Source organism: Anarrhichthys ocellatus, unplaced genomic scaffold, assembly GCF_004355925.1.
Source record: "Anarrhichthys ocellatus isolate YVR2014 unplaced genomic scaffold, GSC_Weel_1.0 scaffold72, whole genome shotgun sequence".
NCBI lineage: Eukaryota > Metazoa > Chordata > Actinopteri > Perciformes > Anarhichadidae > Anarrhichthys > Anarrhichthys ocellatus.
In genome coordinates, this window is record NW_022280102.1 from 137133 (window position 1) to 161725 (window position 24593).

General features: G+C 42.1%; 1 protein-coding gene across 1 annotated transcript in view; it reads left to right on the forward strand.

Moving 5' to 3' along the window:
* traf4a (tnf receptor-associated factor 4a) overlaps nt 1-24593 on the forward strand; it is a 32953-nt gene that overhangs the window by 1242 nt on the left and 7118 nt on the right. Inside the window, exon 2 of the mRNA XM_031873529.1 lies at nt 23662-23713. Within this exon, the coding sequence (XP_031729389.1) occupies nt 23662-23713 (52 nt within the window). The remainder of the gene's footprint in view (nt 1-23661; nt 23714-24593) is intronic.

Here is a 24593-nt window from a genome sequence, read left to right on the forward strand (position 1 = left end):
TGTGTGTGTGTGTGTGTGTGTGTGTGTGTGTGTGTGTGTGTGTGTGTTGGAGAGTCTGCCCTTAGTCCAGGATTAGATAGATTCCTTCATTGGTGTCAGTCAGGGGGCCACTGAGGGACCTTTGGCTCCGAGGTCAGCAGTCTGATAGACCCTCCCTCCTCCCGCCCCTCACCTCCTCTTCATCTGCTCAACATTGAAGTCTGTGTTAAGACTTTGTAGAAAGAAAGTCTTTGTTTTACTTTTAGGGGGACTGTCCAAAAACAGTAACAAACTAGAAGGCAACCAATAATAACAACAACCACAATTTATCTGCAAATGATGAACTTACATCATGAACCTCTAAGACAGTGAGAGTGAATAATTCATACTATGTGATGTAATGTTACATCTATTAAAAGTAACCCTTTATTGGAGATTGAAGAAAGCTTAATCGTGTGTTGCATCTCGTTTATCTATAAGCCAAAGGTCTTCACAGTTATTTACTGCGCTTCTTAGATTCAGAGGATTCAGGAGGATGATGTGATTTTGTTGGAAAGTGGGTCTTGATTTGTTTTGAGAAGTAGACTATCGCTGCTGTTACTAATGCTTATTTTCATTATCCTGACGATTATTTTCATAATTAATCTATACATTTTTTTTGTCAATAAAATGTCAGAAAATAAAATAAATATTCAACACAGTTTCCCAGAGGCGGCCAACAATCCAAAACTCAAAGATGTTCAGTTTACAATCATATGAAAAACAACATGATGATTGGAGGGAGTTCCATGAAATAGCTCAACAAAACCTTGAAATATTATGCTGTACAGATGATGCTGTCCGCCTTTCTTATCTTTTATATTTTTGTAAACATATCTTTGGGTTTTGGACTGTTGGTCGGATGAAGGCAATTGAACACGTCGCATTGGGCTTCGGGACAATGAAGGTCTGAAGATTTGATTGTGAAAGTTGTTTTTGGTTTTCAGTAAGATGCATTTCATTCATATGTTGTGAATGAACGTGGATATTCTTTATTCACACACAGAGCAACCATACTGATGTTTTCACATCTAGAAGAGCAGCTTCTTTGCATGAATCATATCAGGGCTTCAGTGATGCGTTTGGAAAGATAAAGAGATGGAAACGAACAGAGCGGTTTGCTTATTGTTGTTTCAGAAACTCTAGTGAGAAGTTAAAGCACTCAAATATACTCAAGTATAGCATTTTAATATTGTTAAAGTCAGTGTTGCAGCTCTTAAAAGTGCTGTGGTTTGTTAGTGTGCTGTGTTTCTAGTGAGTAATCAACTCAATCTGACTGGTCTGCACTTTTTATTTCAGTAACAATTATTTAACTGTAACCAGTGCTGACAAATATCAGTTTTACTTGATGGCATCCTGAGAGAAACTCTCAACCAAATACAACTTATTTGTAACCGACAATATATCAGGGAAGAGGAATATGTAATTTAATCGTGAAATATCAACTTTGTATGCTTCTTGTGTCAGAATAACATTCTGCTAGTTGACAGGAGAGAGGTGGAGACTTGAATGAATGCTCTGAGTACATGAACCGCTGTGTCATGCTCCTAGACTCGTCAGGAAGCCTCCTCTTGCTCACTAGACAGCAGCTAATTGCATGTTGTTGAAACTAGAAACTCAGATGAACAAAGAGAGCAAGGGAGGAGCAGTGTTCGCTGCTGATCAATAAGTGTGGCCCGACGCTTTGTCTGCCTCATCTTGCCTGCCTCCGTCTCCGTCCTCCAGTTTACGCTCTTTCCATACTCCCACAGATTGACTGAATGTAGCAAAAGTTTCCCGACTTATGAGAGGTTTTTGTTTGTGACTCTTTTGCTTCTGTTTGGTCGTGATGATAGTGCAGATGTGATTGTTACTTCTCTGACCTGCATGAAGATTTAACAGCTGGTGTAATATCTGTGTGAATATCTGTACACCTTTAATGTCTGCACAAATCTGCAATAAGTAAAAAAAAAAAATACCACTTTAGATAATAAGGCACCATTGATAAAGGAGTTATAACTTGTAGCTTAGGGCTGTCCTCGACCAAAGAAACTCTCAGTTGACCAACACACTGTAAAACTGAGTTTCTCCATAAAGAATCACACAAAAGCACCACTTTAAATCTTGTGTTTGCCAGACGTGCTCATAGGTTTCTTGGAAATAAGTCAGTCAGCATGAAAAAAAAAAGAAGAGATTTATCAACTAAAGAATTCTTCGTCGGCTAAGACCAAAACATCCGATTAGTCTACTAATCGACTGAGAGCGGGCAGACCTATTGTAACTTTGGCTTCATTAATGGATAATACATCACTATAAAATGTTGTAAATCATCAACTTTTCAGTTGCAAGGTTTTTAAACCTCCCTTTGACTGGTGAGATCATTTAACCACTCGATTTGATGATTGACACTATGTTACTTTAAATAAGAGTTCCTGGTCCACTTCTCAGGTAGAATAAAGCTTAAATAGACATTTCCATCAACAGTAAATTGTATCTCAGCAGGTCTTCCACCTTCACTAGCTCTGACGAACAGAAACAGAGCTGCTCTGTCATCTCTTTAATTAACAAAGTGTGCCAGATTGTGGCCACTTTCAGCTCTCTTGGCCGTCGAGCGCACGCATCTTTTAGTGAGCAGAGTTCAAGTTTATTGAGGCTGACAGACAGTAGTTAGCTAATGCTTCGCCCATTGTGCAACTAGGTTGATACTTTTCCTGTAATTATGGAAGGCTGTGTAACATCCAGTCAGGGCTTGCCAGCCGACTCTGCCCTCTTCCACCCTGACAGCTCCGTCGCCGTCTCCGGAGCTCGCTGCTCTGTTGCAACGAGGCATGTGAGAATGCTACTGCGGCATTTCTTCAGTGTTCATCATCCTTCCTCAACAAACATTCCTTTATGTTACCTCATCTGCAACACTTTCAACTCCCCACATTTAGCAATCATAAGCAGTATAAATGCTAAATAATAAATGCTTTGTATCACACTTTAATGTAGTTTTAAGCAGATGTTATTGTATATTAATGTACATTTCAACAGTTCTAACTTCTCCTACGACGACATATTTTGTATTATTACAACTGTGTTTTATTATATTGTCATTCATTATCTGTTTATACACCAGCCTCCACTTATGGGTGCTTCACCACACGAGGACTTGTAGTTGTTGGCTTGTAATTAATAATCACTGATATCTGCTTTCAACCACATTGATTCAATGTTCATATACTGCTTTTCAATGCTAAAAATAAAAGATCCTGTATTTTCACTTCCAAGGTTGTCAAAATAAGCTTTCCTGAGAGGCACTCGAGGACACACAAGAATTGTTTTTACTTTCCCATGTTGTGGGTCAGTGCTGAGAATAGCTGGTGAGTGCCTCGTCGGTGTCCATAGGCATGTTAGCATGTGATGCCAATGGGCCGTGTTTCCGCTTTCAAGGAATGCTTTCAAATACTTCACAGTCCCGGAGGCTGCCCCAGCTCCAAGGGAGAGTCATGGGGCAAAAAGCAGCCCAGCCCTGCAGCTTCACTGCAATCAATTATGAGTCACATGCTTCAACAATTGAGTGTGACCGGGGCAGTCTTTGTTTTAGCAACACTGCCTCTTTAATAAAGGAGAATCAGCACTTAATGGTATGTAACACAATTCCCTTCACTGTGTGGGGGCTAAGTAGCCCTCACACATGCGAGGCCTCATGGCTCATCGGTCCTGGGTCCACTGAGCCACAGTAATGCCATGCGATGTGACAGTAGCGTCTCTGTGGGGACGATGCAGTGCAGTGCCACGGCCTTGCCATGGGTGCAATTGGTTTGTTCGGCTCGGGAGCTTCTCCTTCCACGCAGTCGTGTAGTGCTGCAACTGCTGACTTAGCCAGAGTCATGAGGAACTACAAAGTGGGCTAATATGAGAAACATTTTCACGACTCGATTATTCACTGTCCAAATGCCTGGGGGAGTGTTTTTTTTTGGGGGGGGATTGGCTGTGATTCATTTTAACTTTGAAACATCATCTGTGTGTAGTGCAGTTATTTCTCTCCTCATTGACAGAGGTGATACTCACTCTCCTACGCTTTTATAGTCTGAATGCCCTGATGCACAGTCACCAACAAGAGTACTACAGACTCTTTTGCTCTTCTACCATCAGCAAGCAGTATGTCTTATTTGAACGTGTCAAGAATTATCGATACATGATCAGGGACCTCTTATGAAAGGGTTATAAGGTCTAACTAATGGCTTTATTAATGTTTCATCAATCAGTCAATCAGGGCTGCAAATAACGCTAGTTTTCACTGTCAACAAATCTGTTGAGCAATTTTCCATTGAATCAAATCAGTGAACTGTTTAGTGCATAAAATGTCAGAAAAAAGTAAACATGCCAATCACAATCTCCCGAAAACACAAAAATGACCCCTTTTTAAATGTCTAGTTTTGTCCAAAAACCAAAGATATTCAATTTACATTAATATGAACAGAGAAAAGCAGAAAATGTTCACATTACAGTAGCAATCAAGTAGTGATGCAAAATGATTAAACGATTCATCGATTGTCAAAGTTGTTGCGGAGTCTATTTAATGTATTTATAAATGTTGTTAATTCATGAACAAATACTTGTTCCAACAATCCATAAAGTCTGCAGTTACACATGTTAATACATTGTCAGTGTTAGATGAAGAGATTGACACCACTCTCATGTATGTACAGTAAATATGCAGTCAGCAGCTGCTGGTTAGCTTAGCTTAGCTTAGCTTAGCATAAAGACTAAACAGGAGGAAACAGCTGTCAGATCTAGCTTGTTTATTTTGTGCACAAACCCGTGGTTAAAAAACACAATTTGCAGAAGTCACTGCTCTGGCAAATGAATAATCCTCATAAAAACCACAAGCTGAGGTTTTATTTACATTTAAAATATTGTACAGATTAAATTAAGTGCTTTTAGGTGGATAATGTTACTTTCAGAGAGAGCAAGGCTATCTTTTCACCCCTGTCTCCAGTCTTTTATGCTATGCTAATATAACTGCTGGCTACAAACATGAGAGCGGTATCAATCTTCTCAATTCTTGCCAAGACAGTAAATAACCTCAAAGTTTACAGAGCTGTCCTGTTGGAGGAGAAACGCTCTATATACCACAAAAGTTATTTAGATTAATAACTGATCTGTAAAGCTTTAGAAAGTGATTTATTAACCATTAAAACTCTTAATAAAGGGTGATTTGTTAGAAAGCAGTACCATAAAAATCAAACGCCGGGCATTTGGCTCCGTCAACATGTGATCATCAAAGTTTTTTTCTCTCCTTTTAAACACATGATGAATCCACTTCTATCCATTGTGCACGCAGCCGTGCAGAGGGATGTATAGAGAGGCACTTTGGGCGTTTTTTAAAGGGCTAAATGGAGCTGTGTGTTGCATTGGTGCCCAATGTTGTGTGTAAGTCTGCCACTTGAGGCAGCTGGGGCTTTGTGTCTCAGTGGGTATCTGTATTTGAATGGGAGCAACGCCATGGATGGCTGATGAATGACTGTGTGTTCATTACCATCCCCGTCCTTCAGTCCCATCACAGAGACATTCACAGTCCCCTGCAGGTGTCCGCAGGCTGCACAGGCATCCTGGGTCCAGATCCGGAGAGTTTAGGGGGGGTCTCTGCTGTCCCATCCTGTCTCTGACGACAACGGTGGTCAGTGAGCTGCACAGAGAGAGAGATGTGTTTAGCTGAGTGAAAGCCCTCAGGCCTCCGCTCTGCAGTTTGGGGTCTGTGAATCTTTCTCAGTGGTGTGCACTGAGGCTGCTGTCAGCTGATGAACTTGGGGTGACAGAGCTGGAAACAGCCCAGTAAATGTGAACACATCAGTGCATAGAGGGAGACACTCACCCGGAGAAGAAATATAGATGGGAAAAGAACAGCCAGTACTTTATACTCTCTCCGTGTACCTACACCTCCATGATGTACCTGTAAAGTCGAGAGACAAACACCAGCTACTGTGAAGTTGTAACGCCCACTCGTTGCTCTTATTGCAGCGACTGAATGTTCCTGAACTTTACACGTCATCTCACTCATGGACTTTGAAACTAATTATCAGATGAGAAGTCACTGATCTTTCCAGTTTAACATGGATCTTTACTTCCTGCTTTTGCTTACTTCCTGAATTTGAAATAGAGTTTCTGAAGCAAAATATGGACTTTGACTCGTGGAGTTTGGTTGAGATCGGCATTATGAAACACACCTGCAGCTAACCGCCATGCGGTTGTTTTCATTGCTGATTTATCTGCCAATTACTGTATTTTATTAATTAATTGTATCTATAATATTTTTTTTATCCCAAAATCCAAAGACATTAGGTTTACAATTATGTAAAACAGACAAACGACTAAAACCAGTGAATGATCTACGTTTTTGCTTTCAAAAATGACCAACATGATTAATCTGTGATGTAAAAAGTTGCTACATTTTGTGTCAGCTCGGGTATGAACAATGATGCACATTAAAGGAGGCACTGCACTCAAGCTGAAAATGAAAGCCTGAGAATGAAATCCAAACACCAGGAAACGAGTCTAAATCACAGTATTTTATGGGTTAAGGAAATTGATGTTGACATTGGATGGCCAGCAATTTCCCATGTTTAGAAAAGCCCCCCCCCCCCCCCCAAAAAAAAAGAACTCTAACTGCAGCTTTTGACCCACAACGTGGTTTAAATTTAGTGAACTCTCACTTTGCGTTAACAGCAGAGAAGTTAGATTATTACAGACCGTGCAATAATTCAGTTTAATGGTAAATGACACGTGAGCCAAGCTCTGATTCTCCTGTAAACTTTCCCACCATGGTTTGTAGTAAAGAAAACTAACAGCGGAATAAGAATTGCTTCTTTGATGGACAAAAGGATATTTGCAGAGGAAACTTCCTTAACTTAATAGCCCCATTCTTGTCAATTCCACACAGATACATTTAAGCTGGCCTGTTTCAGGACAAGGTCATTTGCGGCGAGTCTCCTGGGAGGAAGCAGAGAGGCTTTAGAGATACAGCTGTGACGATGTCATCGCTGAGAGAAAGTGCCATGACCATTTCACACAGCTGCAGAGTGCCAGAAAATATGTTATTGTGAGACTCGTATTGTGACAGCTGTTTGAACGTAAAGAAACGAGAATGAGGCACTTGTGACTCTCCGAGGATGGACGGGCATTTAAACGTCTTAGGTGGATTTACTCATTGAGTTGTTTCAGCCTCTCGTTGTGACGGGGCGGCTCTTCGTGCGTCGCTTTCAGGTCATCTGTCTGCTGAGAGGGAGTTTATTAGAGACAGCCAGTTCAAGCATAATTCATCGCTTTTGAAAGACCCCTGAAAGTGGCTCCTTTTATTTGAATCACAAGCGAAACGCTTCAGCCAGCTTCAGACAAAAATCCGTCCTAAATGCTCCGCCGCGTTCAAGAACTTTAAGCCTCTACTCGACTTCTGCATGACCCCCTCACTGTTTGTCCAAATCGAGTGACGACACATCGTGTCTTTTCTGCGCCCTGTGATCGAGAAGGAAAGGCAAATTGTGGTTGACAGAAAGTCTTAAAGTCGTAACTCAACATCCACACACCTGAATCACTCACGGAGAACAACTTCAAATTGCTGCAATTAGTTTGACTTCATATTACATGAAGAGAGCTGAACTCATCGTCCCCAGGTGGTTTGGTTGTTGTGGGGTATAGATCGGAAATATTGTAGCTTTTGTGGAATTTAGCAAAAGACATCTATATTTGGTGATTAGTTTAAACTTTGGGTCTTCGGGATGCAACTTTATTCTTCACATTTCAAATTACGAAGGTGATTTACTTAAAGGAAAGGTTTACTAAAACATTGGCATTATTGTTGTAGCTTTAGCTCTAATTTCTACTGCTTATAATGACACTATATTCACTAAGTTAGTAGATCAGGGAACATGGCTGCATCGCTAAAAACAAGTTTGACGGGGCAAGAAATAGATTATTAGCAAGATTACCTAAACCACTGTTTTTGGGGGGGAAACAACACTAAATGAGCCGCAGCAGCGTGAATGCAACTGCCTATGAGAGCCAGTTATAGACATGCCTCAACTTGCCCTCCCCTATAAGAGGTCCTTTAAATGAATCTCACAGCCTTTTGGGGCCAAACAAGGACAGAAAACATTCCAGCTATGCAGCGAAGCACCTTGCCCCTCACACAGCGAGCATGCTGGGACCAAGCCACCAAACCCAGCCCCGCTGCTGCTGCTGCTGGACTGGAGCCAGTTGGCCCAGATCGGGGAAGCATGGCCAATGCTGACACTTGCCTGGGTATGCATGCTATGTGAAACAGCTTAGATAAAGGTATGGTTATCATAACACGCACATGCTCTCTCCGCCTGTTCCCACAAAACGTTCGAGCCTCTCCAGAAGGTTCGTAGTTGTGGTGTTGAACTGCAGAACAAACTGAAAGCATGAGACACATTTTTCAGTTCAAAACCATTTCAGTGCTGACCAACACACACACACACACACACACACACACACACACACACACACACACACTTCCCCAATCTGTTTGTATTGTGCACAGGTCACTGAACTAGCTAGAGAGCTGCCTGTGTGAATATGCACACAGCAGCACACACATGTTCAACCTCCCACAGAAATTATTCCAGCAGGATGCTTTTTGTTTTTCCTGATTTGCATCAAACATTTGGGCATAACTGAATTTCCAAAACAGGGTGTTCAAGAGTCAGACACCATTAGTTGATTAGTTGATTCAACAGAAACTTAATTGGCAGCTATTTTGATTATCAGTTAACCATTTAAGTCATTTTTTTAAAGTCATTATACCAAAACATTCCCTTGTTTCAGCTTCTGAATCGTGAGCTTGCTTTGATTCGGTCTTATATGATAGTTGTATATCTGCGGGTTTTTGGACTGTGACAAAGCTATTTGAAGATGTCACCTTTTATTATTTTATTTGATGTCTTCTGACATTTTATAGATCAAATGATTAATTGTTATTTGAGGATTAATTAATAAAATATTACAAAATAATTGTTCGCTCTACCAACAATTACCGCTCCCACGTATATAGAGAATGGAATCAGGAAATGACTTGCATGAGTTCATTTCTCTTGAATTTGAGTCAAACTGATGATCGTAACAGAAGTAATGTCATGTTAGTATTCTATGAAGTGAAGCTTACACCTACTTGTCCTCCCATCTAGCATAGAGTTAGAAAGGTGCTTGAATGCAGCACATTCCATCACACTGATCCTGCAATATTTCCACTTTATCGCCCATAATGCAAGAAGCTGCTGTGGTGATCTGGCAGAAGGTCTCATTTGTATTAGCTCTCCTCACTATCGGGCTGCCGAGCGACCGCTGCAGCGGTTGCTGAGCTGACAGGCCAGCATGTGAGGAATCTGAGTCTGAGGTCTGAAAGGAGAGCAGCTGGGAGCGGAGCAGAGAGCGCGGGGAAGTGGGCGTCTCGCTGTCGAGGCACCTGTCCTCAGTGAAAGGCTCCTCTGTAGAGCGGAACAGGTGTCGGCAGAGCAGTTAAGCCCTTCACTTGAAGCGAACACACTCTGAATTATAGTCATTTATCCACAGGGGCCCCCGTCAATGTTAAGGTCATTGCCCAGTTGCCCCTCAGCCTTTCCACTTCCTTCCTGCCAAGACTCTTCTACCTTCCTCCCATCAGCTGCACTGTTTACTGTGGTGGTTCTTTAACCAAACAGCTCAATGACTCTATAAAAACACTGACTCCCTTGTGTTGTGTCTCGCAGCTCATTCTCACATATGTCAACACGTTAATGCTCTGAACCAACTTCTTCCTCCCTCTGCACAAGCCAACTATTGATCCCATGAAAGGGCCGCACAGGAAGTCGCTCTGTCAGGTGCATGTCCGGATGGATCAACCAGTCAACTCGTTCAGGGTGCGCTTGTTTTCTAGACTTTCTCAGCCCCCCGACCATGGAAATGGCACAGGATTGGCTGATTGTGGTGGTGGATTGATAAATGGGCACCTTACTTGGCAACTAATTATTGTTTTCATGATCAATTCGTCCGCTGGTGACTTTCATGATGAATCTGTCAATCGTTTGGTCAATAAAATATCAAAATAATGGCAAAAGAAATAAAAAAGAGACAAACAAATGGCTCCTTTTGTCCAACCAAAACTCCAAAACCAAAGTAATCTATATACTATCACCAATGAAATAGGAAAGCCAGAGAATACTTCTTGCACAACATAACTGTAAAGAAACAAACTGAGTGGTGCTCACGCTGCCGTTAAAAATGCACAACATTTGACTGACAAAAGATAAAAAATTGCATTGTCCTCTTTGTGATTAATTCTTACGAGGAATGGGTGACATCTCTATTTGTTGCCAATTCCCCTTTTTGTTTTCTTCTTTGCTCCCCCTCTGCTCTCTCATGCGCTGATTGAAAAATCTTCTCGTTTATCTCATTGTTGCTCCCAGCAACAGGGGCAGGTTGAAGAATTCATGCTCGACGAACAATGCAGCCGAGGCGTTTTGAAACAAAGGAGGCGATTTGACGTCAGCACCTCGCCCCGCTGAACAAAGACATTGCATCCACAAAGCAGAGAAGTGGACAACTGCAGGCGGCGCAGCTCTGAGGTGGCTCACAGTCAGTCGGAGGAGGGCATGTACAGCCCGGGGGTGGTTCTCTGTATCGCTTTAATCTACTGTACATGCAGGCCTGCTCTCCACAGCATGCCTGAGATTACAACAGCTGATACGAGGAGCAGTGATTGTTTGTTTTTTGTGAATTAGTGCATGTGTCTGTGTGTTCTCACTGTCTGCAAACTGCTCTCTCTCTCACACACAGACACACACACACACACACACACACCCTAAAAAGCCCTCACCTTCCCTCCCAGTTACCATGGACACAAAAGCACAGGACCTAAAATTGTCACTGCCACTGATGTGCACACCTCAGAGGCCTGAATTAGCTGTTTCCAAATCAGGAAAAGGAGCTTTTCTGCTAGCAGTTCAATGGGAATGCAAATTAGTCCAAAGTCGAAATTGACATTATATAACGCTGTTCTCTTTTTGGATATCTGAGAGGGAAGCGAGCCGTCAATTTGACTCGTTTTTGAAGGTGAGCAGCGTCGGGGAAGAAAGACGAGGTTGAGAGGAACCCGAGTGACTCATGACACATCGGACTCGTGGCTGTGCTTCCCGCACTCTGCTGTGATAACGGTAGATCACAGTGAGGCAGGTCACAGAATTTGACAAGGGGAAATCCAAATCATTATCCCATCTCCATTCTGTCTTCAGTTCACTGTGACCTGGTTAAGTTCAACTGATGCAAAAACCAATGTGCTTATCAGTTTCACAACTTCTAAAACTATCAATGAGTCATTGTGTCGACACATAAAAACATTTTCTGCCTTTACTCATAAGGGTTCCGTACGATTGGACTCCTCCACCTTTAACTAATGAATGTGTCACAGAGGGCATTGCACATATTTCTTCTTCCGCTTGTGGGATCGGACTAAAATAACTCCCACAGGAAAGCTGATAATGGTTTACCCACACCTGCTATCTCACGCACGCAAAGCAGGTCAGCTCGAGAGGTGTGTTTGTTTGAGGACTTATGAATAACGGGACAGAAAAGGTTTGATAGAGTTTGTGTTCAAAGATCCAACCACTGAAGATAAACAATGGTGGATAGTTGCAAACAAAAGTCACATGTAACAGTAAAATGAATTCGCAAAAGAAAATGCTTTTCCGCATAGGTGCACACAGATTTGATGTTTTCGTCTGTCGACATTTTTTGTCTCTTTAGCGGACGTTTAAGTCACATGCTTCAAGTACGACATGATGTGTATGTCGTCATCGCACCTTGTCGCATTTTGTGCTCGTCGATGCACCAACTTTCCACCATGACGCAGTTTTGTTTTTTTTTAAATGCAAATTGAAAATGTATGCAACAGCGTAAAATAGATGGATGCAAACTCATAGATACAGCACATCATGTAAAGCAATTAAAAGGTGTAGCGTTAAAAACAGGATAATAAGTAGGCACGATTGCAGATTGAGTTACATTTCCTTTTCCGGTGCACGGGGTGAACGGGTGCAGGTTAATTAAAAGATCTGTTGTCCCTAAGATGTTACTGGTTGAAGGGATTATCTGCACTGCCCACCTGCTGCTGCTGTTGGTGGCAGAAAGGCCATGCAGAAATGAGGAGAGAAAATCTGCCTTCCTGGAGCTGATATAAGTTATCGTGGTCTGTTTTGATGAAATTTGGTTGCAGATATTGTGTTGTTTTCCCTTTCAGCATGTTTACAACTGACTTGTGCTCCACATATTTTCAAAGAAGTGACAATCACTGTGCAATAAAAGAATAGTTTTAATTGAAGGGCGATGAGAGAAGTGCCTCTCTGAGGCTCTTTCCCCAGAGGCATGCAGCAGATCAGCATGCAATGAAAACAACTGTCGTCTTTGTCTGCTGTGGGGGTTTTGGCATTGAGTGCAGACTCCATAAACGAATGAGGTGAAGTTCTTACCAATTGCTATAAACTTGATTCATGGTAAATACATGCAAAACTCGTCCTTTTCCTCCTCTGGTGCCATGAGCTCATGTGTCTAAAAGGTGCTGCTAAATCGTGAAAATGTACCTCAAAGTGGCCTCTGATTGATGCCTTTCCTCTGGTGGCCAACAGCAGGGTAAGTTCTCTTTAAAGAGAAACTGTCCCTCTTGGCCTCTGGGCTGCGTGAAACAGATCTTGGTGGTTTTGAAACTCGTAAAACATACCCCCACAGAGAGCACCAGGAGGTCGTTACGCAGGAATAATGAGCCGTTCGAACCAGCTAACAAGCCATTGGCATATTCCTCTTCATTCTTCCACAGGAGTTAAGACCGTCTTGACAAAAAAAGGCATTTTGGCAGTTAATTCACACTGAAATCCACACTGCTTAATTTAGGAAAGGGCTTGCAATTTATCCCACTATGGGATTACTTCACACACGGCGTCTTAATTGGTTAAAGGAGCATGAAACCTTTGGATGTTAAATCCTTTTTTAATTTAAATGGCTTTTTAACAGAAACGCCTTGTGGGATTTTGTGTCAGGATTAATTTTTTCTTTATCTTTATTACAGTAAGGGAGGAAGTAGAAAGACTCCATTAAAGCTCAATCCTGTCTTGACTGATGGAGATTTCAGAATTGCACCTCCACTCTGGATGCTTGAACAAAATCTTTCCTGGTATTTAAATCCAGGTCAGGACATATTTATCTGCTACTATCCTAACTAATCAGAGAAAGTGTGATTAAAGTGAAATAGTTTATGATACTGAATAGTTTATCCCTCTGTTTACAGGGCATTAACCTCTTCACTATCAACCATCTGTCATACTGTATATTCTGGCAATCAACAACACATTAGCTCAAGCAAAAAAAAAAAAAAAAGCCTCCTGAAACACTTTCTTGCCGAAAGTTAGATAAGATCAATACGGCCTCCACATCTGTCATCTAAATATAAAGCCATAACATTACAGCTAGTAGCCAGTTAGCATTAAGACTGGAAACAGGTTGTTGTATGCATTAAACAAACAAGATATAAAGTGGTGATTTTGTTACCTTTGGTACGTTTAGGCTAGCTGTTTCCCCCTTTATCCCAGTGTTTATGCTAAGCTAATTAAGCTGTAGCTCTCTGCAAGAAAGCGGGTAAGCAGGTTTCCAAAATTGTCCAGCTGTGTCTTTAAGTTTTAATAAACAAATTAAGAAACTACCCCAAACTGAACACCTGCACATTGGCGAGTTTCTGTTTTCTGAATGACACCTTTAAGGCTATTACTGAAGCATTCACAGAGGCTTCTGATTGAAAATGCATTTTCAGCTTATGGCCCGTAGCGCACTGCCGCTTCCACAGTTAATCTGTATTAGTGCAGCGATTTAATGCTGCGCTTCTCGATGATTCTGACGCCAATAGCTAAATCATTAATGTAATTTTTGAAGGAAAAATTAGGCGACTGTGACTAGTGCTGTTTCTCCAGCGCCATATGCATACAGTTGGCAGGAAACTCTCCCTTTTTAATAGGCCAGGCAATGCCTTGGCAGTCTCAGAGCCCCTCCGTCCAGTGCAGGCATTCCACAGGATTAGCTAGGCAGCGTCGCAGCTCCTCGAAGCCAGCCGCCATCGCAGCAGATCGCCCTTTTAAGCAGAAATCTGTCCTCTGAAGCTGAGCTAAAATTAAAACAGCTAAAATTCACACGTGTCTAGAGTAATTTATAGCATGTAACTGCTTCCATTTGGTCTGAGTTGGTGACTAACAGTTGATCACTCTTTTTCGCTAATGTGTGACAGTGGGTTGGAGAGTGGGGTTTTTCACACGTGCTGCAACCTTGCAAGTGCTTTTAGGACTTTTTCACAGACCAGTAGGTCTTTCCCACATGTGCGACATGTTAAAGCTCAGGACTTTCATTGATCTCCAGGCGCAATCCTCCACCCGCTCTGCCCCTCCACAAAACGCCCTTCAACCAGATCAAACGTATACGTAAATCTCCTTTCCAGCCCTCCTTTCCTTTCATGTACGCAGTGCAGGCCCTGGTGCATGTGGGTACGCCTCTGGTCTTTTTTTTCTTCTTTTACAGCGTGGGTGAGGGTGACTGCATTGCATGCATGAGCTCAGCTCCCGATACAATTGATGGTACAGACTTCTCCCTCAACCACCCCCCCCCCCCCCCCCCCCCCCCCCCCCCCCCCCCACACCGCCACCATTCTGCACCCAGATCAGCAGCAGTTAATGAAAGTGGATTGATTTTCCTGTACCTCCTGCATTCAGCGTTTAATATAGGGGATGAAATCAACCAAGGAAAACAAAAGATCCTTCAACATTCTATCACATTTGCGGTTTTATTTATTTGATTGCCTGCCAATGAAACGGCATAACTGAGACTGAAATCCATGTATTATGTCAAGCAGTTCTTTTGACAGCGTGGTAAAGTAATTGCTCCACATTTCAATAAATTTACTTATTTTCTTTTCTGCCAAGCTACTGCTAGCGTAGTTTAGCACACAGATTTGAATCAGGGGGTAACAGCTAGCCTTGCTTTAATTAAAGCTCCTCCTCTAGTACTTCCAAATCTCACTAATTAATAAATGATATTGTTTGTTTCATCTGTATAAAAACCTTCATATAAAGCCAGGCTAGCTGTTTCTGCCTGTTTCCAGTCTTTTGCTAAAGTAAGCTAAGCGTACACACTTAAGAGTGATCAATCACCTCATCTAACTCCCTGCAAAACAGCAAATAATTGATTCCGCAAAATGTCAAGCTACACCTCCTAATTCATAATATCGTAGGTGCGAGTTAAGAGGAAGTCCTACAGAACTTAGGTTGCTATAAATTCATAAAGTCAACAGAAACAAACTAAGAAGAGCTGGATTAGCATTTCATGCTATAACCATCCCCTCTGATAAAGACTTCATGTCAAAGCCCGATCACACTGATGGAAGGAGACAGTGCGAGGGGATTATAAATACTTCTAAGCGCTGTCTCCCCTCCTCACACACTTAAGGATGGATTAAGGCATCTCGCAGGCTTGCGCTCAGCCTGCAGATGGCTGCTCCTCCTCCCTTTGACCCTCCCTCCATCCATTCATCCATCCCTCCTTCCTTCCTCTCGCTCTGTCTTTGTAGCCAGCTTGTCCTATGGCAGGTGGCTCCTTCCTTTACGCTTTGCTTTCATGGCATGGTGTTTTCTAAACTGCACCTCTGGCAGTTCGATGAGTCATCGTATTCAATGCTCACACATTCAAGCCGATGATTTTGATTTTGCCTCTCCAGCTTCTCGGAGCTACTTTTTGTAATCACACAAGCAAAATATTTCCGTCCAGGAAATGTAGGTCTGAACATACTGTATTAAACCAATGATCATTATGCTCTACCAAGCGCTTATGTGTGTGGTAACCTTATAATCAATGGCTAATTCATTCTGTGGTAGCAGGATTAAAATAAGATATAAAATTAGATAGAATTGATCCTGAAGGGAAATTGTTGTGCAGCAGTTGCAGTACAAAGTAGGCCTGCAAATATACAAAATATAGACAATAAAGATTATCAATTAGGTACAAAAACTAAATGTAAACAATGGCAGAAATGTAAACAGGCAAAAAGGAGGTGTCTCTTCAACAGTCTCTTGCCATTTGGGGTAAAAACATGGACAAGCCCAACAATGTTGCTGTCGGGTTGAAATGTAAATAATAATAAATACTATTACAAAATGAGTCCTTAAACAGCACAGTATGCTTTAAGAGTACTCTTCATCTGCTGCCGGTGCCACTGCAAATTTGACATTTCAGAAAAACAAACTGAGAATTTGTTAACCTTTGGACGCTCTACAGCTGTGTGAACTTGCTCACAGATGGCTTGTGCTCACAAATGTCAGCACGGTGAGGTGAACTGCAAGGAGAAATGAATATCATTACATAAGCGATGACGGCATGAGCTAGCATGGCCCCAGGTGTCCGAACCGTCAGGATCTACTGTTTGTAGAATTATCTCTGCATAGTGATATTATGCAAAAGAGAGGAAACAAAAGCATCAACATTGTAGTTAGTGTAAGTGTAGCTCATAATAAAACCATCCTTTTTAATGTTTTTTCCTACTTGGTCCACATTTGGTCCCAGTGAGTGTGTTACATGAGGTGCTGGAGATGAAGCCAGGGAAAGAGGCCAGACATCCACACACACACACACACACACACACACACACACACACACACACATATACACTAGTAGTAGTGCCTTTCTCCCACTTGCATCATTTTTTTTCCTGCTTTGGCAAAGCAACACACTAAAAAAATAGTATAAGTCTGGATAAGGTAGCATAAAATAGAGATTTCTAACTGCACTTTAAAGTGTAGCACTGCTTGATTTATTTGAATAGGTGTAATCACCATTGGAAGCGGTTAGATTTTCCGCCTGTCTTTTTAGGGTTGTCTAACACAGAGTCAGATGTAATTTATTTCTGTCTTGTTGATGACCATGACCTGCAGACTGTCAGCCATTGTTACTTCATATGAAACAGCTGCCAGTGGCTGTTAGTGACCAGCAGAGGAAGTTGAATGGGATTTTACAGGTGTCATAGTCTGGACAGGCTTCTACTAAACTCAACAAACATGTTCCCTCAAATCCATCAGAAATCTTACTGTAAAAATGTTTTTAAAGGAATAAAAATATTGTGTTTACACAAGACAGTTCATTTAATAATGTATCCCTGTTCTTCTGTGCTTTTTGCAGAATTCATAAGATGATTACAGCCTTGTGTTTCACTCAAATTTACTGACTATCTGACGGCTCCATTGCCAAACGGATAGCTCTATTAGACGCTGGTGAAATATTCAATCACACTGGACTAATATTCATCCGAATCTGTGTTTGGTGAAATATGCTCAGTAATTAATGACGACATTTGTACTTTACAAAGTAAGGACAAAGCAGATTGGAAAAAGATTAAGCACACAGATGACCTCTATAAACATGAATAAAATTGCTGGAGGACAGCAGGTTATACCAGTCCCGTAAAACATAAAGGACTTAGAGGATTTACAGTAAGTATTCACTGTTTGGCTGAAAAGCTTTGCTGGGTGCTGAAAAAGAAGTCTCTTATCATGCTAGATGCTTGTATCTCTGTTGCTTTGTTTTGTCTGACTAACAGTCAAAAACAGACGCAGCTTTAATTATGTATCTTTCTAACGATTATTTTCATTAACGATTAATCTGCTGATTGGCTTCAACATCAATTGATTAATCGTAAGGCCGATGTAACATTAGAAAACTGTTGTGAAAAATGCTTTTCCTAGAGCCAAAATTACGTCATCAGTTGTCTTGTTTGGTCAAACCAAGAGTCCAACCACCCAAAAAAAAAAAAAAAATGACTGACTTAAAACCGCAATATTTAACATTTAAGGAGCTTAAGCAAGAGAATGTTAGGATTTTTTTTACTTCTTAAATGATTAATCGATAATCAACATAGTTTGACTAATTGACGTCATTTCAGCTCCTCTCCAAAAATGTGTTAATAATAGTTGTTTTTTCTGCAGCATAAGCATGAATTAGTTACCCACAGTTATCAAACATTTTGATGATTTTAACATTTGATATTTGGACGACATGTCTGAGCTTTGTGTTATGCAGCGCTGCCTTCCTATTAGACGTGGTGGAGGAGAATGTCTCCACAAACTTCGGAGGGTTTATACACAATATAATCTCTAGCAAACCACAGGTATGGACAGCTTATCCTGTGGGTATTAAATCCCACACAAGAAGCTGTCACAGCACCACTGTCTGTGGATGTCCCACACAGAAAGCCTGAGAAGGAGCATTCGATCCACCTGTGGGCGGGTGTGTCATCACACTCTGTGAAAGTAGGCGCTTCTCCTCCCATTTCAGACAAACAAGAGCCAAATCAGGCGTGGGTGAAGGGAGCTCTGCGCTCGCATTGTATCAGGTTCCACCAGTGGAAACGCCACCCGGCCTCAGCCCCCGTCACTCGACCTCGTTTAGGGGCCACTTTAGTCAGCACAGACTGCTCAAGTTAATCCAGCAAGAGGATGAGAGGAAGAGCTTCTGCAAGCAGAACAACCTCTGCAGCTTTAAAGTCCAGGTAGTGAGATCAAGTTGTTCCAAGGATGGATTGTCAGTCGGCCCACACATACTGTGCGACTGACAAAATGTCCTTCACTGAATATTCACTATTGTTCCAAATTGCCTGAGCAACAGAAACTCACAGACAGATCCCCAATTTTCATTTGGAAGAAATTACAACAAATTGTGGGTTGTGGTGAGACAGCTCCAGAGACAGCTGGGAAAACATCAAAATAATCTATTAAATCTGTGGAAAAACATTTTGCTTTCCCTTCGTGAAGTTTCCTTAATTAAAGTAGCAGTAGCCGTCCAAAGTCACACATCATACATCATTTTACGTCAGTACAAAACTGCTGACTCTGACTATATGCCAGTTGAATTAGTCTACTTTCAGTATACTATGAGTATTATGGCAGAGGATAGTATAGTGTGGAATTGGTGTACAGTAAATATGAAGCTGCAGCCAGCAGGGGCTTAGCTTAGCTTACCATAAAGGCTGGAAACGGAGGGAAACAGCTAGCCTGGCTCCATCCAAAGGAAAGTTGATCAGCCGAGCAGCACCTATAAACCTCACTAATCTTGCAGTTGTTGATGAATTTGTTTGTCAGGTAGAGTCAAACATAGGGCTGCAACTAATGATTGAGAAAGAAATCCCGGGATTGCTAATAGATTTGCAAATATTTTTTTCCAAATTTTCCAGGCAACAGTCCAAAACCCATAAATATTACATTTACTATAATGTAAGCCAATGGAAAGCACTTAAGAAGCTGGAAGCAACCATTTTTTGATACATTTCACTTTGAAACATTCTCAGAAAAAGAAATCCGCTTTCCAAAACTCCAAGATGATACATGGCAGAATATCAGTCACTCTGTAATGTCTCTATATCATCGGAACTCATTATTGTTCAAATTCAGAGGCTCAGAAGAAAGAAGTCATGACTGTACACAGTCTTAAACACACGAACTGAAAACCAGATGGATTTAGGGGGATTATAGGAACTCTATCTGAGATAAAACTAGATTCCTGTTTTCTCTTTAACTTCCTGAGAGGAGAATCGGGGAGTCTAGTTTCCGCTGTGAGATCGAGAGCCCAAACAGAGGGCTCTGGTGGAATTTAAGGTTTTGTTTGTCTATATTAATGTTAATCCATGGTGTAACTTGAAAAGACAAAAAGGGTTTAGCACGGGGGATGAACATAAAAGCTGGTGGTGAGCTCCAGCAGGAGATAAGCGGGCAGTTCAGTCGAGGGTCCTCGATGCTATCTGAGAAAATACCTCATGTGACAGAGGTCTGTTTAGAGTGTTAATGTGCCACGGACTCGTCCCCTCCAAAGGCCTCATGCTTTTGATTTAGTTTGTTTAGCGTGTCTCGACAGCCCTGCCCTCTACAATGGCAAACAGAGCAAGGTTTGATTAGGAGTCTCTCTGTTAGTTAATATAGAACAGTTTTCAAGGTTACTGTCACCAACGATGCTCTCTCTGCGTGTGGCCTGCAGACTGGTCGCTGTCGCTTGAAAAATAAACCCTCCGCTCTGCACCGGTGAGATTAAACCTGAGGGATTTGTACTTCTCACCGTCTGCCTGTCAGGAGCCATGCGCAGAGTGACGAAGCATGTTGTGACGGCTGTCCTCGTGGTGTCGCCTGGATGAATGGATGGCTGTTTAATCTGCGCCTGAAAAGAAGATTTCAGCGGGGGCAAGAAAGAGGGGAGAAGGATTTAGGGTCCAAGGCACTGATGGGTTTGACTAGTGGGTGCATTTCACCTGCAGAGGGGGTGAACACTAACACAAAGTGATAATGCGTGTGCCATTGTCTGACGGTGAATTTGAGGTGATTTAAACACGGTCGTCTCCGCAGCAGAGCAGCTGTAGAGCCTCTGCTGCTCTCGCAGACAGAGGGAGGCGATGAAATTTTAATGAGGTGATTGTATTATACTGTCTGCTGTCCGGTCTTAAGCTGCTCCCCTGTGACATCCCAACATGACGCTGAAACACTTGTTTATCGGCCTCTCACCCTGGATTTTCACTGGCGAGGGTGTGAACTGTGGTCAGAGACAAACACTTGTGGGAGACTTGATTTAAAAGAGGCTGGCTGTTTGTGAGGTGCAAGTTCCCACTTGCAAGGATGTACACAGAGGAGTTTCCCCTCTGGGCTTTGTGTGACAGTTATATTCATCCTTTAATGACTGCATTAGGGCTGCAAACGATTATGCCTACCGATAAAGCTCTCTGCTATTTCTACGAATAATCTAGGGCCCGTGGTGACATCTTCAGATTTCTTGTTTTCTCTGACCAACGGCCCAAAACCCCAAAATATTTGAACCACATAAAAGAGCAAATTGTCACATTTGAGAAGCTGGGGTCATCATTTTTGGCATTGTTTACCTAATGAATAACCTATAGAGTGAATTAATTAATTATCAACATTGTTTTCCGTTGTTCAGCTAATGTTTTAATCAACTAATTGATTCTCGAACGATTCAATCGAAGTTGGCTCTGCGTCACATTTGTGATTGACTGACTCATCTTTTTTCTACTCCAATCTATTGGCTGATCTACAGCGAAACAAATTATAAACAATTCTGATAAGCTACACAACGTTTCATCAAGCAACTGACGAGGGAAAGACTAAGTGTCTACAGCACGCTAACAGCCCTGTGATGGTGTACTATATGCTAAATGCTAACTTGCTGATGTTAAGCTTCTGTTTACCATGTTCACCATCTTGGGTAAGGCAAACATTGGCTGATATAAAGCCACTGGTATGGCTAAAAACGCTAAGCATTCATTGGACTCATGCAGCTTTTTTGAGTATTTATTTTAATCATTGCGAAGCCCTATTTGTGATATTCAGTTTTTTGGTCATGCTGCTTTCTAGTCTCTTCTACAAAGCCCTCAGTAGTCAGAGAAGACGGATGTAATGGAACTAGAGCTGCGTTACACATCGGCCCAACCTTTCACTGCTAATGTGCTGTCACAAAGCGGCAGAGAGTTCGACTCACGAGCGGCCAAGAGAGTCGAGCGGCATTATCAGCAGTGGGGCCCGAACACATGAATGTGTGGCTGCGGGAGCTTCTCTGCGACCATGGGAGGAATTATCCTGACAGTCTGTGACTTGGCTCTTTTCGCCTGTCTGCCTCTCTGTGTGTCAGATACGGGGCCCGGGCTGGACGGGGCCTCTGGCTGTCCCCTGTCCGGAGCTGAGAGCCTGTCGCTTCCCATCTCCTTTTCGCTGTGTGATTGTGGTGCTCTCTAAACTCCACAGTTGCGGATGATTCCGCGGTGATGGCGAAGAGTACTGTAAATGATTTCACACTGCACGTGAGATGCTGACTGGGCTCTCCTAGCCTCTAATCGATTGACCCTCTTTTACAGTCCTCTGTGGCTTGTTAATTGGACTCCGGCTCTCATGCTGACACAGTGACCCTAATGGAGGAGAATTACTGCAGTCTCGTCATGCATTAACCTCCCTCCCCCCCCGGCCTAACCCCCCCCCCACCCCGTCAGCTGGGTAGACGGGACGAGGTGCACTCCCGTCCTGTCACATGTCGCTGTGCCTCTGGGAGCTGCGGTCAGGTGACACTGCAGCCAACCATATTAAAGCAAAAGCACCAAGAGACAAACACTGACTGTTTGCACGCTGTTGTCGCTTAATTAGTTTGAACATAATTTAGGCATGGCCAGGGTTACAAGAGGCCTCTTTGCACAGGAGGTCAGATCAAGCTTCAGGGCTACTGACTTTTGAACAAAAGCACATTTTGTGCATTTCTGTTGTCTGCAGCCTCAGCATATTTAATGTGGAAAAACAAAACAAACATTTAACAGGTTTGGGCTGCAGATAAAGATTTTTTTCCGTATCAACCGATTTAAGCAATGAATCGTTTGGTCGATAAAGTGTCAAAATGCCTTTTACAGGTTCCCACAATCGCAAAGTGGCAACTTTAAATGTCTAAAACCCAAAGGTGTTTAGGTTACTATCACGTAACACATAAAAAGAGCAGCAAATCAGAAAAGCTGGAACTAATGAATACTGAAATGAATTAACAGTTGATCAAAATAGTAGACTTGGAAATGAAGACTGTGAGAGCACTTCTGCTCCAGAAACAGCAGGAGCGCTCGAGACAGTCGCGACCCAGCTGACATCTCAAGAGATCCGCCACCAATTGCCTTTTCTGTGTTTCTTTAAGTAACCTTTATGTGTCTGGGTGGTTGCAAGCTTAGATTCTGTGAAGCAGCTCCCCCCTAGTGGCTGCTGCCTCCATTATTTACAAGTGTGAATATTTCATGATGATCAGGGTAGGGATGTCCTAATGAGCCGTGGCACTCGTTCATCTGGCCCTAAAACAGGCCGGTGAGGGCTCCGCTGTGGCGCCGCAAAAACCAAGTGGGGGCCTGAAATAAAGTCTTCCTTTGAGGTAAACTGCTGGAGGACAAAAATTAGGAAAAGAGCAAAAAAAACTCACACAAGCAAATTAGCAAATCATCTGTTTTTCCTGAGGAAAAGCCTTGGGCATGAAGGCGAGGCTTACACTGCTTTATTCTCAGGAAAACAGAAGCCTGTTGAAACTAACTCATTATTGTCTAGACTGTGTAGCAAGGGCAAAAATTAAACACTCACTCAAAGCTGTGAGATAATCTATAAAAGTAGCTGGGAAGTCATCATTTCTATATGTATTATAAATAAAGCGAACAGGCTCCAAATTGAAGTTTTGTCCTCTGCTGTAATAAAAATCTTTCGGCCGTTTCCTCTGAGGGGGAGCGGATGAAAGAGTCAATGTTATTGAAGCCAGAAGCTCAAAGATCTGACTTTATTGTGCCGTGTGTGGATGAGAGTGTGTCTTCTTACGTCATACAGGGTGATGAGTCAGAGAGCTTCTCATATTAAGAGTGTATGAAGAGACAGAATCCAACAAAAGGCAATGCTGCGCTGCTCTTACAGACTGTCAAAGAAGTTGCTTTTACGCTGGAAGTGATTTTAAAAATCGTCCTTGTTGAGATGCTTGCAAACAGTTTTGTCTGCAGTCATCTTTTATTTTGAGTGATTCCAATAATAACAAAGCTCTTCTGTTGTTTTGTTGCAGTGAGGGTGTCTTCAAGTGTCCAGAGGACCAGCTACCGTTGGACTATGCCAAGGTATGATTATCACTCTCACAACATACTTTTTTTCTTCTCAAATATGATAATAATAACACTATTAACTATTAAGACGAAAATGAGTCTACACGCATCTGGTGACACAGTGATGCTTTGAGCTGTGTGACAATGCTAATAGGCTGATGTTAAGCAGGTACAATGTTTACCATGATCACCCATTTAGCTTAGTATTTTAGCATGCTAACATTTAGCCAGTTAGCACGAAACACAAAGTATAGCTGAGGCTGGTAGGAATGATATTACAGTCCCAGCTATTTGGTCATGAATAAAAGTATTGGGCGAATTGAAATGTTGACCCAGTGACATGAGCATTTGCACCAAATTGAATGGCAATCCATCCAGTCAAAACCACAGAACACACAGCCTCATGGTGGCAATATCGGAAAGGTCAGTGGATTACCAGAGTCATTAGGATTAACCCTCTGAGGATCATGAATATCTGTAGAAAATGTTATAATAATCCATCCAGTAGTTGTAGAGATATGTCAGTCCACACCAAAAAAGTGGACTGACTGACAGACCGACCTTTCCATCCCTGTCGCCATTTTATTTATGTATTCATTTATTTGACCGGGACAATACCTGTCGGCATTGTTACATTTAAGTAAAGTGCAACAGATGCAATGTATGTAGAACTTCAAGCCCTAGCTAATTTGCGGACCTTGTCCCTAGTTAAGGCTTTTAAGAAATAAAAACACATAATACAACATCATACATTCCAACCATATTATGCATATGTATATGTGTGCATGTAGGTGTTTTCCCTAATTCATGACAGTATATTTGTATAATTGCATTATTTGCATAATTCTATCTGTGTGTGTGTGTGTGTGTGTGTGTGTGTGTGTGTGTGTGTGTG